Below are 15,868 nucleotides of genomic sequence, written 5' to 3'. Positions count from 1 at the left end.
AAATTTTAACACAAGCAAGAAAATATGACTTCTCAGGTTTCACCAGGGCATAAGGGAATGGCAAGGGGAATTCACACGGAGTGTGGATGGTTTAATGCAAAGGATCACAGCGTCAGGGGCGAGAACTGGCTCTGTACACCAACAACCTACGCACCTGTGTGGAAGTGCAAGTACAGGCATAGTAGGCAGCGTAGGACTGATCATGAAAGAGAAAGAAGTAGTCATTCAGTCATTTCTTTGTGCAATCATTCATTCATTCCTTCATTCCACAAACACTTACTATTTATACTGTGTGGCAGATTATATATTAGGGATGTAATAGTGAATGAGACATAACCCTTCCCATCAAGGGTTTTATAACCTGGGAGAGAGGATCGGCAATAAAATGTAATTAGAATACAATGTAGCAAGGGTTAAGTAATAATTACCATTATTCCTATTTTATAGATAAGGTAAACTGAGTCTCGGAGTGGATAAAGTTCAAAGTCACAAAGCCGTGAGTGGCACAGTCGAGATTCAGTTCAGACTCTTGGGGCACAAAACCCGTGCTTTTAATCCCGCTCTAGGAGATGTTAATAGGTGTGCTAGAAAAGAAAACTGTTGTTGTTTTAAATTGAAAAAGTTTGGGAAATCTGTGAACTAAATGCTCCTCTGAGAGAGCCGTAACACACATTAGCATATTCAAGGCTTTCAGCCACTTTGTGGCAAGAAGCACTATTTAGAAAAGCATTTCCCGACATTCAAAACTTTCAGCCAAAGCATAGTGGACCTACCGTATTGTCTATGATGGGGAAACACGTAAAGAATACAGTGTACAGGGAATGCTTATAATTTCTCCCGACATTTAAAGAGTATTGGTGAATTGGCCAAGACGCACTCATTAATTGGGCCTTCTCAGGTTTTGTGATGTTAAATAACTAAATCCTGGTGCACTCAGGAGTGAAGGAAGTAAAGAGAAATAGTATTTTTAGGCATGAGTTTCTACGGTGAACAATTTTTAGCGATTGCGTTCTCTACTATCAATTATAGCAGCAGGTAGATTTTAAAAATTACAGAAAGTGCTTTTGTTCACTTCACACTCCTGACAGCAGTGACAGGTACCCACAAAGTAAAAAGCCCCTGGGAAGTGAAAAGATGATTTTAGATGTGTGTTTTTTATTGTTGAAGAGCAGGCATGTATGGGGGGGGGCAGGTCACTGATCTACTTGGATCTTTTCTAGAAGTTTATTAGGACAGGTTTTTTCCACACCCCCAAATTTAATGGTATAAGTTGATTCATAAATAGAGCAAGATTTGAGAGAACCTATCTCCAAGGACTTGACTGCCCACTGGAGGCAGTAAGCGCTTAATAACTCCAGTTAAGGAAGACAAGAAGAGCCAAGAGAAAGGGGGGAAAGTGCTTTGACGTGACTTCTATTAAGTAGAAAGACAAAGGCGGGAAGCTCCTCTGCTTGTATCCTACAGTGATTTGCCAATATGTAGGATGAGGTCTACCAAAACCCAATTTGACTTTCATGTTCCAATGATGCCCAGCTCTAAAGGGCATTTATGATTTTTAGCTGTGTGGAAAAAATGAAGTCAGTTCATGCCACTCTCTTCTTGAAAGGAAAGGAAAGGGTAAGGAAAGGAAGGGAGGAAGGAAAGTAGGAATTGAGGGAGGCAGAAGGAGGTAAAAAAGGAAAGAAAAAAGCAACTATCTTTAAATGCATTCCCTTTTATCACTGAATATCTCTTCTTCATACATATTTTATCATTAGCTAAATTTTCTCTTCTCCTCCTGGGCTGATTCTGCATTGTAGAGCTATTAGGATCATTAATATATGTAATCTTACTATCCTTATCCTTTTCCCCAGACAACACCTTTTTAAAAAGCATTGTTTTAAACAGCACTACTCCCGTTCCGCGTTTTTTTCTGACATTGTTATCCATCGACTTTACCACCCTCGCCCCCACCACCGTCACTGCACACATACAAACACTCCTCGATGCGTCCAGGTCTGTACCAGGCATTGTATGTGCTGGATCTCTTCACCTTATATTGACAGCGGGGGAGAAATTAACTGTTTTTAATCCCGAGTTAAAGGTGAGAAGTCCAAGAGCCAGTGCTGGAATAGTCCAAGGCTTCACAATCAACACTTTGGTTACATTTTGACTGTTTCTTCCCTAGAGTCTGTGCATGTGCATAAGTTCTCCAGTGCTAGACTCTATGGGCTATTCTTCTTCTTATTATTCTTATTCTGTTTGCATTCAGGTTGCTAGATGAGTCTTGTCCAATGTTTCACAATTAATCTGTGTTAGTTTCCTTTTGTGGCTGTAACAAATTACCACAAACATAGTGGCTTCAAACAATACAAATTTGTTATGTCACAGTTGCGGAGGAGGTCTGAAGTCTGAAATGAGCCTCAGGAGGCTAAAACCAGGTATCAGCTGGGCTAACAGTTGTAGTTTCCAGGGGGAATCCATTTCTTGCCTCTTCAGTGTCTCGTGGCTGCACCCATTCCTTGGCTGATGGCCTCATCACTCTATCTCTGTTGCCATATCTTCTTCTCACATTCTGATCCTACTGTCTATCTCTTATAAGGACCCTTTTGATGATGTCGGGCCCATCCAGATCATCCAGGATAGTTTCCCCATCTATAGATCTTCAACGTAATCACACCTGCAAAGTCCCTTTTGTCATGTAAGTCGCATTCACAGGTTCTGGGGATTAGGATGTGGACCTCTTTGGGGGACCACTGTTCTGTATAGCACACTGTTCATTCAACAAATACTTACTGAGCGATTAATAAGTGCAGTGAATGTGCTGGGCTCTGGGGAAATCACATGGAACAGCATGTGCTTGGGGGATAAAACAGCTGGTTATCTGTTCTCATGGAGTTTATACCTTAACAGAAGGAGCAGATGTTAAATAATAATTGCAAAGTTATTTAGCTTACTGTGCAATTGTTTTACTACAATCGTAATACGTTCTGGAAGGAGGGGATATGATGAAAGCCAAGGAAGTTGGGGCGTCAGGAAAAGCTTCTGAGAGGAAATGACTTCTGAGTTGAGTTCTGATGTGGGTGACTATTTAGGTGAAGACGAGGGCCAAGAGTGGATATTGGGAGACGGCTGATTAAAACTTCACGGGCACCTGGGTGGCTCAGTCTGTTAAGCATCTGCCTTTGGCTCAGGTCATAATACCAGGGTCCTGGGCTCGAGCCCCACGTGGGGCTCCCCACTCATCAGGAAGCCTGCTTCTCCCTCTCCCTCTGCCTGCTGCTCCCCCTGCTTGCTCTCCCTCTGTCAAGTAAATTTAAAAAATCTTTAAAAAAACTTCAAATTTTGAAGTATCTTTTATAACTGTCTGAATTCACTAGTCATTAGCTTTTCTTGAGCTAAGGGAAGAAAGAAGCATATTATCAAGAAAGAAATAGTTATTTTCTTAAACTTTTCTAAAGTAGGCAAGAAACATTTTCAAATCTTGAATACCATATACCTTTCTTGAAATCATTTGATTTTTTCTACTTAGTAGAAAGGATAACTTAAATTTGCATTGTTACTGCTATATTTTGAAGATTTTTAAGATCTGTAAGAGTTTAATGACCTCCCAATTAGTCTTTAAACAAGTCTAAGTAGATAAATTCTCCAAGATTCCAAATATGGGCTTACACCAAAATACAGCATGGTATCCTTGTCAAGATACCTCAAAATGCCCAGGGAAAAGATTGAACAGTAGACTGTATATCCAAGCACAGGGCTTAATGCTTTCCTCAGTTCTGTTAGAGTTTTAAGCCTTCGAGTCTTCAGGGAGCAATTTAATTTAGTGGTCTCTGATATTTAAAGCCTTTGTTTCTGCGATAATTTCTTGTCTAATGACCTTCAAAGAGTTTCATGGAGGCAAAATACATAAGAGATAGTTGGAATCTCATTTAATTTTCACTCTTTTAGTTATGAGAAGAAGATTGGTGGTTCCCCCTACATTTTGGTCCTTTGATCTTCTTTTTCTGCAAACTAATTGTTAGTGGCCTTTGCTCAGTTTTTTTCTTTTTGATTTTATAAAAACTCTTTGAATTGTGGAAAAATAATTCTTTGTGTGGCATATTACAAAAACATTCTCCCCCCGTTTACTTTTTTTTTTTTTTGACTTTGTGTACGGCAGGTTTTTTATTAGTCAGATGTATTCATATTTCCCTTTGTGACTTCTGTATCACAAATTACAAATAAAATTGCTCAGATTTTTCTTTTATGGTTCCATTTTTATTGTTTCAACCTTTAATTCACTTGGGATTTATTCTGCTGTAGGAAATAGCTAAACATTTAGCTTAAATTTTATTTCCAAATGGCTAGTCTTTAGTTCCATCCATTTATTGAATAAGCCAGTGTTGTACCACTGATTTAAAATGCTATTTTTATCAAAAACAAGAATCTCCAACGCACTTGGGCTTATTTTTAGGCAGTATATTCTGTTTCCTTTTCAGCTGTTCCCACATCTAGAAGGCTAGATCCCCCTGTCATTTACCTCATTGTTCAAAATTTTCTGAGATGTTTAAATAGGAACTTTACAAACATTGTCAAATAACTCCACAACCAGCAATTTGTTTGAATTTTGATCTCTCATCTGTAAAATTAGGATAACAGAATAAGCTTGCAATTGTGTGGAAAGACTTTAAATGCTATATGACAAGTACCTAGGCCAGCTTTCGGTATGGGTGTAACAACTCAAATCGTGTTTGCCATTGCCTTTTATCAGTCAGCCCTAATGTGTGCCTGTCACACAATAGGAGCTTAGTAAATGTATTTTATGAGAATAAAAGAAAGACTGTCTATGCCTTAAAAGCCTATCAATTTTACCCAAGACACTTTTGACCTTAGTACCCTTTCTGGTCCTATTTACTAAAGATATGGTTGCCTTCTAGGTACAAACATGGGTTTATACAGTGGAAAACTTTATTAACTCTTCCAGAGTATTGAGGTGGTACACACACCAAAAAATGCTCCAAAACTGTGGGTTATTCTTCCTTGAATGTATGTTCCCTTCACAAGTAAAACTGGATTTTCTAATAGTTCGCCAAGTCACAGTTGAAGATCAGTCATCATTCAAGAAGGAAATTTCCTTAACCTGAAACTCTGATGATGACAAAAAATGGCTCTTTATTATTGAATGATTTGTTTCCCCCTAAGTTTGGCTGTGTGAGAAAACATTCACATACTCTACAGGGTTAGGGTGGGGTACAGGGGAAGAGCAAATAGAAGCTGGAAAGGTTGACCAGACAACCAAATAGGAAGAGAAGCTTCTGTTTAGTTTCGTTTTGAGCTATTATTTTGCTAGAACTTTCCATGGCAGTAGCCATGGAGGCTCCAATAAGGAGATGATGACAGAGGAAGTAATTTTTTCTTCCTTGTTTGACACAGAGATTCTGTTTAACTGAGAGTGCTGAACTCATTTTTATTTTCTGTGCACACGTCACACACACAAAAGGCAAGTCATAATTCCAATGTTGAGAGGACAAAGGTGGACTTTAGAGACTTGGGTTTTGTTAAACAGAGATGGTGCGGAGAAATTTACGCCAATACATACACACACAGGTATACACCATATTGGACAAAACGGAACTCATTGCAAAAGTGAGGGGAAGATTAGCTCACACAGCTGAAAGCACTGTGCGCAGAGCTCAGCTCATCATTAGGAACAGAAGGGCCCAGGTGACTGTACAGAATGAAATGTAGTGATTCACGAATCTTAGAAAATGTTCAATTTCCTGTCCATTTGTAATTTTTCCTAAACCATACTACCTGAGATCTTCAATTAAAAGAGATGCTAGATATGTTATTTTGCACTTAATGTTTAAAAAATGAAAGTAAGTTCCTGAGATCAGCTTATTTATCTCTCTCTCAGTTGAACAAGAATTTGTCATGTAACATTTTCTCATAAAAAGAGTACAAACTTACTCCTTCTGAAATCTTTTTATGTCAGCCTTGTGGTAATTTGGGTCCCAAGGAAGCATGGTTCCCCGTGTATGCATACACTCCCACACACTCAACATTAGAGAACTTCTGGTTCCTACAGCAATCAGACACACTCGGGAAGAGCCATTTCAAAGTCTGGATTGCTTTCCGAAGGCAACAGGTCCCTTCGAAGCAGTTTATTATTTTTCTAAAATAATTTTTAAAATTGGTATTAATGGTGCCTGCATTAGAATCACCATTTATGTAAGATGAGATAAGAAGATGAAGACAAATGAGAAATAACTGGGAAGTTTTTCATAGCTCAAGGATGACCTCATGATAGATTAACATGACTTAAAAAAGATCATCATTTCATTTCATGTTTAACCCCAATTAAACTTTATTTTATGTAGTACTTATTTGAAGTGATATTTTATTTTTATGTTAGAATACGTTTAATGTATATTTCAGTATATTTGCATTTTACTTCTGTTTATGAATTTTTGTATTTGAAATGTATTAAATATTCTGTTTTACTGATTTCAAGTACTTAAAATTCATTATGTGAAATAAATACCAAAATAAGTTGAATTTTTACTCCAACATTTGAATGACTCTTTAGCTTAGCACTGGAAGACCTTCCAATCTGCCCCTTGTCTCCATTTCCAGCCTCCCTCCCACTCTCCCTCACCCAGTGATAAATAAATCTATCTACGTTTCTTTTCCCCTGTAGAGCTCGCATCTGGCTACCTCTCTTCCTTTGCTTGAGTCCCCTTCTCCTATCTGTGATGTTTACATTGAACAAGCACAACTGGTAGAATGGAATCTTAAAGCAAATTCATTCTAGATTTCCCCCTCCCACTGACTTGCAGTCCTTTAAATGGGTTGGAGGCCCCAGGGAAATAGGGGGAATGCATTTCCACTAGAGCACACGCTCTGAATATAATTCTCTTTTAATGTGGATCAAAGTGGTGTGAAGTAGGTCTTGACTATGCCTTTGAGATGTCTGTGAATGTAGCATGTCCCTGCAGCTCAGGGGTGGTTAGGAAGGGCATCTGTTCCAAGTTACAGGGTGTGCCTGGAGGGAGCAGCATAAATCGAGGAGGCTCTGCTCCTGGCCCAATGGGTGCACTCTAACACTGATCTAATAAAGACACGACTTCAGCGTGACAAGGTACACAAGAAGGAACCACATTCAATTTTCAGTGTCAGAGTGCTGCTTTGCACACACGCGCATTCCAGCAGCAAGCATTGCCTTGTTTTGTATGCAAATGAGACTAGGAGTGGTATAAATAATCCCCTCAAAGTAGGTAACACAAAACCATCTGGGTGGTCTTTACAATGCAGTCTGCAATCTTCCTCTTTCTGTTCCTTTCCTATCCTGTCTTGTCCTCCTTTCCATCCCCCCACTTCTACATACCCCCACTCCTGATGCCAGCTGAATTTTGTAGATTGTTTCTTGCTTCAGTTAATCATGGATGACGTTCGTCATGAACACAAGGTAGATAAGGATATGAGCCCGTAGCTAAAGGATAGGCAAAAAGTAGGCTTGGAATGTCAACTGCACTGTAGATGACGAATGGGCAGTTTATTAAGGTCCCTAAATGTCGTTCCACTTTTACTTTTGTTCCCACTGAAGTCAGACCCCATTGCTCTACACTGTTGGGTTCTGCCCACCAGCTAGCTCCCCAGAGCAGAAGGACTCCCTTCTTCCCTCCAACCTGCAGGATGCATTTCACGGGGACAATGGCTTGTGTCACATTATTTGTATTTTACCAGAATCAGAAACGAATGCAAAGCAGGACACTGAGGGTGCAGAGTCCTGCTTGTGAGGAATTACTGGTCCAGGATCAGTGGTTCAATTAAAAGTGACTATACCCCAGGAGTAGCAGTGAGGCCTACAGCACAGTGGGGAAGAGCTTGGACTTTAAAGACAAACAGACCTGGGGCTGAATCCTCTCATTGCCACTTATTAGCTTTGTAATCTCCTAAATTCACCTAGACTCAATTTCTTCACCTGTAAAACAACCCCCCCACCCCCTAGGAGCACTGTTAAATGAGATCACACATGTCAAATGCAGCGCTGGTATATTATCCGGACACCAGACAAGTGCCTGGCACAATGGAGGCAACAAAGATGGGCAAGATGCAGACCCGCCACCTTGATAAGCTTACATCTTAATAAGAAAATCTATGTAAACTTAATATTTTAATATCTCTCTGCCATACTTCCCTCATCTATAACATGTAGACAACAATACCTATTTCATAAGAGTAAATGACTCATGTACATAAAACATTTAGAACAACACTGGCACATCATAGTACTTCGAAAGGTATTTATGATGCTGGTGGAGAGCAGCAGTTTATATTTTGTGGAGAGGATACGAAATTACTTTACAGAGAAAGTGACTGAGACATGAGCTCGGATGGTGGGCCTGGTATTGACAGGGCATCCTGGCTGGAAGGAATGATTGAGAAGGGTACAGAGGTGGGAAGGTTAAGGCGAGCTCAAGAAAGAGTCAATCACTCCATTTTGGCTGCAGCAGGGGATACACAAGAGAACCATGAAGTCTAGAAAGGCTTTTTGAGAATCCTGAAACTCTAAGTGAAAATGTATACCTCACTGGGTAGGCAATATAGAGATCATAATCTGGGCACAGATATAGGCACTGGGAAAATTAATGTGCCCATGAAATAAGGGAAATCAGAATTTCCATCAGTGATGCAAATGAGAAACTAGTGGCACTTTGTCTATTCATTCAACAAATACTTCTTTGTTATATGTGAGGCATTGGGTGTATGGTAGTGACCAAGGCAGAGTCCTCCTGCAGGTGACAGCCTAGTGGGAGAGATGGATAGACAGGCAATCACCCGGGTCTATCATTTAAAGCAAGGCGGGTTCCGTGGAGGGACCTACAAGAGCTTCGACAAGAGGGGTATGTAGAACGAGTCAGGGATGCACTCCCTGAAGAAGCAACATGTGAGCTGAGATCTGCAGGATGGGAAGTCCACTCAGTTGAAGGATGAGGGAGAAATTGCTTTCCACATCAAGGCACAGAGGTGGAGTGCCAAATCAAATTTACCTCATAAAAGGCCTTTCTAGCACCAGGGTGGAGAATTTTTTTGGAAAGCAGGCAAGAGCAGAATTGGGTTGGACTAACTAGGAAGCTAGAGCAGGAGTGACATCAAAGGATGACTGTTGGAATCCTTCATGTGGTGGTACCGTTACACACACAAAACACAACGAACCTCACAGGTAAAAGAAGCCAGACACAGGGAAGACCATATTGTATGAGTCCATTTATATGACATTCAAGAACAGAACTTTATATGAGTGAACTAATCCGTGGTGATAGATTTTAGAACAGTGGCTACACTAAGGGTAGGTATTGACTGGGACAGTCATGAGGGAGGCTTCTGGCAGCAGGCTGGAAATTATGTACATCTGTAGTAGGTAGGTAATTCTCCCTACTAATTCACACCTGCTTTGTAGGTGTAATTTGTGTGTCACGGAAATGAAAAGAAGGTCTGATATATATCATTAAAAAAATACATGCTCAAAGTGTAATGTTAACGGGGAAAAGTAGGATAAAAATTACATATACAATATCATAATTCTCAAAAAATAAATAGAATAATAATAATTTATTTAAAAATTAAAAGGAAAACGTCCAACATTTTGACATGGTTATTTGTGGTGGTGGGATTTCAGCTGACTGATGTGAAGAGACAACCCGGGAAGGATTTTCAGAAACACTGACAATGAATCACGGAACACTACATCAAAAACTAAGGATGTACTGTATGGTGACTAACATAACAATAAAAATTATAAAAAAACAAAACAAAACACAACGGATAGGAGATTAACCAACTGCTCTCAGCAGGATAGGGATACGAATCCTAGTTCTATTCTTTCCTAAGGGAGTGACCTTCAGCAAGTTACATAACCTCTTTACCCCAGTTTCCACAACATTAAAAAAGGGGTCATAATGAACAATGGTGACTCCATCCTGGAATTGTCTGGGGAACTAAATAAGGTGAAGGGTAAGCACAGTGCCCTGGAAGACAGTGAGTCCTCAGGAAGCATCAGTTGTTGCTATTAAAGAAATCTTGGAGGCAGAAGAGAGTGAAGCCGTCCATGTTTGCACCAACTGCCCCTCCTCTGGGACACTTGTAGGGATGGTGGCTGGTGATGGGGATTTGAAAAGGAGGAAGAAGGTCCAGAACAGCAACTGGGGGAAGGTCAAGCTGACCAGGGAGCATGCCCTGCTGGAGTACAAGCTGAGCACTTCCAGGGTGAAATCCTCCCCCTCCCTCCCAGCCAGGAAGGATGGCTGAAAGGCTCCCGAGTTAGGAATTGCAAAGGGTGTTGTGATGGGAAGACAAGGAAATGGTATTCCGAGTATAAACTCCATAGGGTACGAAAATAAAGCATGTCATTTTACACGGGATAGTTTAAAGTTGAACATCTTGTGACTATGTAAAACTGTTGGTGTGATGTATATATAACGTGATTTTTATTTAAGGAAATGACAAAAAACCTGCATCGCTTGCCTTTGTACATAGAGACACGTTTCCTCTGTGCATTATCAAATGGTGAATATTATGATACCATATTCGCATGCCATATGAACACATGAAAAAAATTTTTTTAATTGAAAGTGCCTACCCCTTCTAGAAATGACTGGATTTCAAAGCTTCTAAGAATTTGGGGAAATGTAGTTGGCACATAGTCAATAACCTAGGAAGCATGACATGCACTCATACTCCAGGTATTCGCACCTCTCTCTTCCTTCTCAAGGGGAAAGGTTATGATATTTAATGCTGTCAGTCGGCAGCAGAGCATTCATTGGTTAGGCCACAAAGTGTTAAACTCACTTTATTTCAATGAGAATAAAAAAGGAATTTACACAAAGCAAAAACCTATTGTGCCATACACAAAAAAACTATAATTCTGGAATAGGAGGCATAGAATTTTATTTTATTTACTTTATTTATAGGAAGCTTCTGAAAAATCAATATTTTGAGGCCTAACTAGATTTAATATTATACTCTCACTCAGAATGTGCTGAGAATATTGTCAACATTTGCAGCCCTGTCTGCTGCTTTCCAATTGAAAATTGTCCAACTTGATATAATGCACACAGGGTGCTCTGAAGAGTTATCCTGAATAATAATGATATTGGCTACCACTTTAATTAATACTTTTTTTTATGTAGCAGGTATCCTGCTGAGCATTTTGGGTGTATTAGCTCACTTACCTCCCACAACAAATCTATGAGGGAGGCATTTTAGGCATTTTAGTATACCCATTTTATGGGTGAGAACAATAAAGCTCAGACTAGGGTGACCAACTGCTCAGTTTTTCCCAGGATGTGGGACTTTCAGTGCTTATCCCAGGAAAGTCCTGGGCAAAATGGCCGAGTTTATCTTTCTATAAAAGTGACCTGCTTGATTTTTAAATGGTAGAGAGAAATTTAACCTCTTCTCTTCTTGGCTGGTTAGATTTCCAACTTACTGCCAGCCAGCTCTAGATTATAGTCCATGATAGTTAAGTAGGAAAGACATTCTTTGGCAGCATGGCGGGGGGGCGGTCTAGGTTGAAACTGGACAATATTATTTCACACGATGTAATGGAAAATGTCATCTGGCCTCTCTCTGTTCCCAAACCACTGAGCCAGTGAAGCTGAACCTCCCTTTACAACATTTCCAAAGGGCTTGCATGTCACCATAATCTGACATTCAAAGTGAAAACCCACTCACCTTGGGAAGCGGGTAGAGATGACACAATGGTTGGCCAGGGTCCTGCTTACAAAACTCCAGGGTATGACACACCACATCAGCATTCATATCTGTGCTAAGCCTGGAGGGAAAGGGGACAAAACAAAGCCTATTTAAGATCTCTCGGGCATTTAGGAGAACCTGTTTCAAAGGAAGGTAAATCCCCGGAATGGATTCTAACACAGTGTTTGAGTCCAGCCCCATGTAGCTGCCTGATCATAAGGCTCTCCTGCCGTGTTGTTCTCTGCTCTGTTTAGAATAAGGTCCTGGAGGTGGGAAGGGGGATGGACAGCACTGAGCTGTGGTCAGCCTCTCACACTGGCACTGTGATTCTTTTCAGGAGAAGCCACAAGAAAAACTGGGAAAGAAAAAATGGACAGGGGTATAATTTGATGGAAACAATATTTTAAAGTTTGCTAGGACTTACAGCAAAGTATCATGTGTGATAAAGTCTTAAACACCTAAAATTATTTTTTAGGCATAATCTAAATCCTTTCTTTCCCTTTAAAATAAATATATTTCTTTTGGAAGAAAATACAATATAGTTGACTTCCCCGCCCCCCCCAAGGATGGTGTAAGGAAAGTGTTCTTCAAACATTTTGGTTTATGTCTAGTTTGGAGGGGCTAAAACAAACCCTCCATATCCATTTTCTACCTGACACTCCCCAAACTCTTCTTACTAAGAAGAATGAGAACAATGTGCTGCTTCAAATGAAGGAACAAGTAGAATATGGATTTTTAGTAACTTTTCCAAGTAAATCATTGATTCAAGCCCAACCGAACCCAGACCAAAACAACAAAAAGAATTCATAAATACATGTTGGTAGTATCTAGAGACTAATCTTAGAAAAACAGATCTAGATTTTAGAAGATACTTTTTGGGGTTTTCTCCCAGCTCACATGATCATTTAACTGTCTCCCTTCACCCACCGGGGCAGGTTCCTAGCAATTGTGTTTGTACTCCCTATCTCTTGATCAGTTGATTGGACCTCATTGGACAACACTGGACAAGTAGGATCTATTAGATTCTCTCTTATGGAAATTTAGAATTAGTACTAAAGATTTCAGCTTCATCCTGGGCTGTTCCCAGAATAACAGGGCTGAGAGGAAGAAAAAAGATGGCGGAGGAGTAGGGGACCTTTTTTCAGCTGGGCCCCTGAATCGAGCTGGAGATCTACCAGATCATCCTGAACACCCACAAAATCAGCCCAAGGTGCAGGAAGATACATCTGGATCTCTACAAACGAACATCTCCGGTGCTGAGTATTGAGGTATGAAGCGGGGAGCCATGAATCTGCGCACACATATCGGAAGATAAACAAAAGGGGGAGGGAGACACCGTGCTCAGGGGCGGGGAAGCAGTAGCCTCCTGCACTGGACTGGTAGCCACCGAGAAAGCAGACTGAGACCGGGAGCTCGGGTGTGTGTGGGCAACCAAACTGAAAACCAGAGCTCTGGAGTGCTCACTCGAACCAGACTGAAAACTGGGAGCTCCAGAGCACGCGTGAACCACACTGAAACAGGGAGCTCGGGAGCGCGCGCGGGAACTGGGGGCAGATGGCGGTGTTAGAAGCACAAAGGACACAGATGTGTGGGCCCTGGGAGTGAGGACTGGGAGAGTGGCTGTGGGGCACACAACCTGGGATGCTGCGGGGTTTAGCAGCACTGACAGAAACAGAGTTAAAGTGGCCAGGAGAGCTCAGTGGAGAGCAGACTGTAATCTCTCTGTTCTGAGACAGAGGCTAGGATACAACCACTGCTGCTCTGACTCTCAGAAGAGTCACAGAAAACCACCAGGGAAAGCCTCCAGAGAACAAAGGCCCGGAAATACCGGTTCACATTGTGCCCATCCCCATCTCCCCTCGCAGGGAACAGGGCAACTCTACCCAAACAGGGTTGCCTGAATAATCAGTGTGGCAGGCCCCTCCTCCAGAAGGCAGGCTGAAAAATCAAGAAGCCCACATCTCTAAGGTCCTTATAAAACAAGTGCACATTGCCTGGGTCCTGGTCAATAATTTGGGCTCTGTACATCCCCACAAACTCTCCTCATCAGAATGACAAGGAGGAGGAATCCTCAACAAAGGAAAGAAACAGAGACTGTGGCCTCTGCCACAGAACTAATGTATATGGATATAACCAAACTGTCAGAAATGGAGTTCAGAGTAACAATGGTCAAGATGATGTGTAGGCTTGAAAAAAATATTAACAAGAATACAGAATCTCTAAGGGCAGAAATGAGAGTGAATTTTGCAGAAATTAAAAAGGGTATGAATCAAATGCAGCCTAAACTGGATGCTCTGACAACCAGGGTAAATGAGGCAGAAGAACGAATTAGTGAATTGGAAGATGGGATGATAGAAAAGAAGGAAAAAATGGGAACTTGGCTCAAAAAAATCCAATCTCAAGAATGTAGATTACAAGAGATTACTGACTCAATGAAACATTCCAATGTCAGAATCATCGGCATCCCCGAGGGGGTGGGGAAAGAGAGAGGTCTAGAAGAGATATTTGAACAAATTGTAGCTGAGAAGTTCCCTAATCTGGTGAAGGAAACAAGCATTCGTGTCCAAGAGGCAGAGAGGACCCCTCCCAAGATCAATGAGAACAGACCAACACCACGTCACATAATAGTACAATTCGCAAACATTAGATCCAAGGATATAATCTTGAAAGCGGCCAGGAGGAAGAAAATCCTCACCTACAGAGGGAGGAACATCAGAATAACATCAGACCCGTCTACAGAGAACTGGCAAGCCAGAAAGGGCTGGCAAGACATATTCAGAGCACTAAGTGAGAAGAACATGCAGCCAAGGATCTTTTATCCAGCAAGGCTGTCATTCAGAATTGATGGAGAGACAAGGACCTTCCAAGACCGGCAGAAACTGAAAGAATATGTGACCACCAAGCCAGCCCTACAAGAAATATTAAGGGGGGGGTTCTATAAAAGTAAAAAGACCCCAGGAGTGATACAGAACAGAAATTTACAATCTATAGAAACAAAGGCTTCACAGGCAACATAACATCATTAAAATCATCTCTCTCAATAATCACTCTCAATGTGAATGGCCTAAATGCTCCCATAAAACGCCACAGGGTTGCATATTGGATAAAAAGACATGACACATCCATTTGCTGTCTACAAGAGACTCATTTTGAACCTAAAGATACACCCAGACTGAAAGTGAAGGGATGGGAAAACATTTTTCATGCCAATGGACCTCAAAAGAAAGCTGGGGTAGCAATTCTTATATCACACAGATTAGATTTTAAACTAAAGACTGTAGTTAGAGATACAGAAGGACACTGTATTATTCTTAAAGGATGCATCCAACAAGTGGATATGACAATTATAAATATCTATGCCCCCAACAGGGGAGCAGCTAGATACACAAGCCAACCCTTAACCAGAATAAAGAGACATATAGATAATAATACGTTAATAGGAGGGGACCTCAACCCTCCACTCTCAGCAATAGACAGATCACCTAAGGAGAAAATCAACAAAGAAACAAGAGCTTTGAATGACATACTGGACCAGATGGACCTCATAGATATGTACAGAACACTACACCCCACAACAACAGAATACTCATTCTTTTCGAATGCACATGGAACTTTCTCCAGAATAGACCATATACCGGGTCACAAAACAGGTCTCAACCGATACCAAAAGACTGAGATGATTCCTTTCATATTCTAAGACCACAATGCTTTGAAACTGGAACTCAACCACAAGGAAAAATTAGGAAGAAACTCAAACACTTGGAAACTAAGAACAATCCTGCTTAAGAGTGATAGGGTAAACCAGAGAATTAAAGAAGAGCTTAAACAATTTATGGAAACCAATGAGAACGAAAACACATCGATCAAAAACCTATGGGACACTGCAAAGGCAGTTCTAAGGGGAAAATACATAGCCATCCAAGCCTCACTCAAAAGAACAGAAAAATCTAAAATGCAGTTTTTGAATTCTCACCTTAAGAAGCTGGAGCTGGAACAGAAGAACAGGCCTAACCCACACATGAGAAGGCAGTTGACCAAGATTAGAGCAGAAATCAATGAATTAGAAACCAGGAGCACAGTAGAGCAGATCAACAGAACTAGAAGCTGGTTCTTTGAAAGAATAAATAAGATCGATAAGCCACAGGCCAGA

General features: G+C 40.9%; 1 protein-coding gene across 3 annotated transcripts in view; it reads right to left on the bottom strand.

The window, feature by feature from the left end:
- AOAH (acyloxyacyl hydrolase) overlaps positions 1-15,868 on the bottom strand; it is a 176,864-nt gene that overhangs the window by 115,385 nt on the left and 45,611 nt on the right. For all 3 annotated transcript variants that reach the window (XM_040644102.1, XM_008686500.2, XM_008686501.2), the window contains exon 4: positions 11,698-11,797. In XM_040644102.1, the coding sequence (XP_040500036.1) occupies positions 11,698-11,797 (100 nt within the window). The remainder of the gene's footprint in view (positions 1-11,697; positions 11,798-15,868) is intronic.

This window comes from Ursus maritimus, unplaced genomic scaffold (genome assembly GCF_017311325.1).
Source record: "Ursus maritimus isolate PB19 unplaced genomic scaffold, ASM1731132v1 scaffold_3, whole genome shotgun sequence".
In the NCBI taxonomy this organism is placed as follows: Eukaryota; Metazoa; Chordata; class Mammalia; order Carnivora; family Ursidae; genus Ursus; species Ursus maritimus.
The sequence above is the reverse complement of the archived record's forward strand: the minus strand, read 5'-3'. Positions and strand labels throughout refer to the sequence as shown.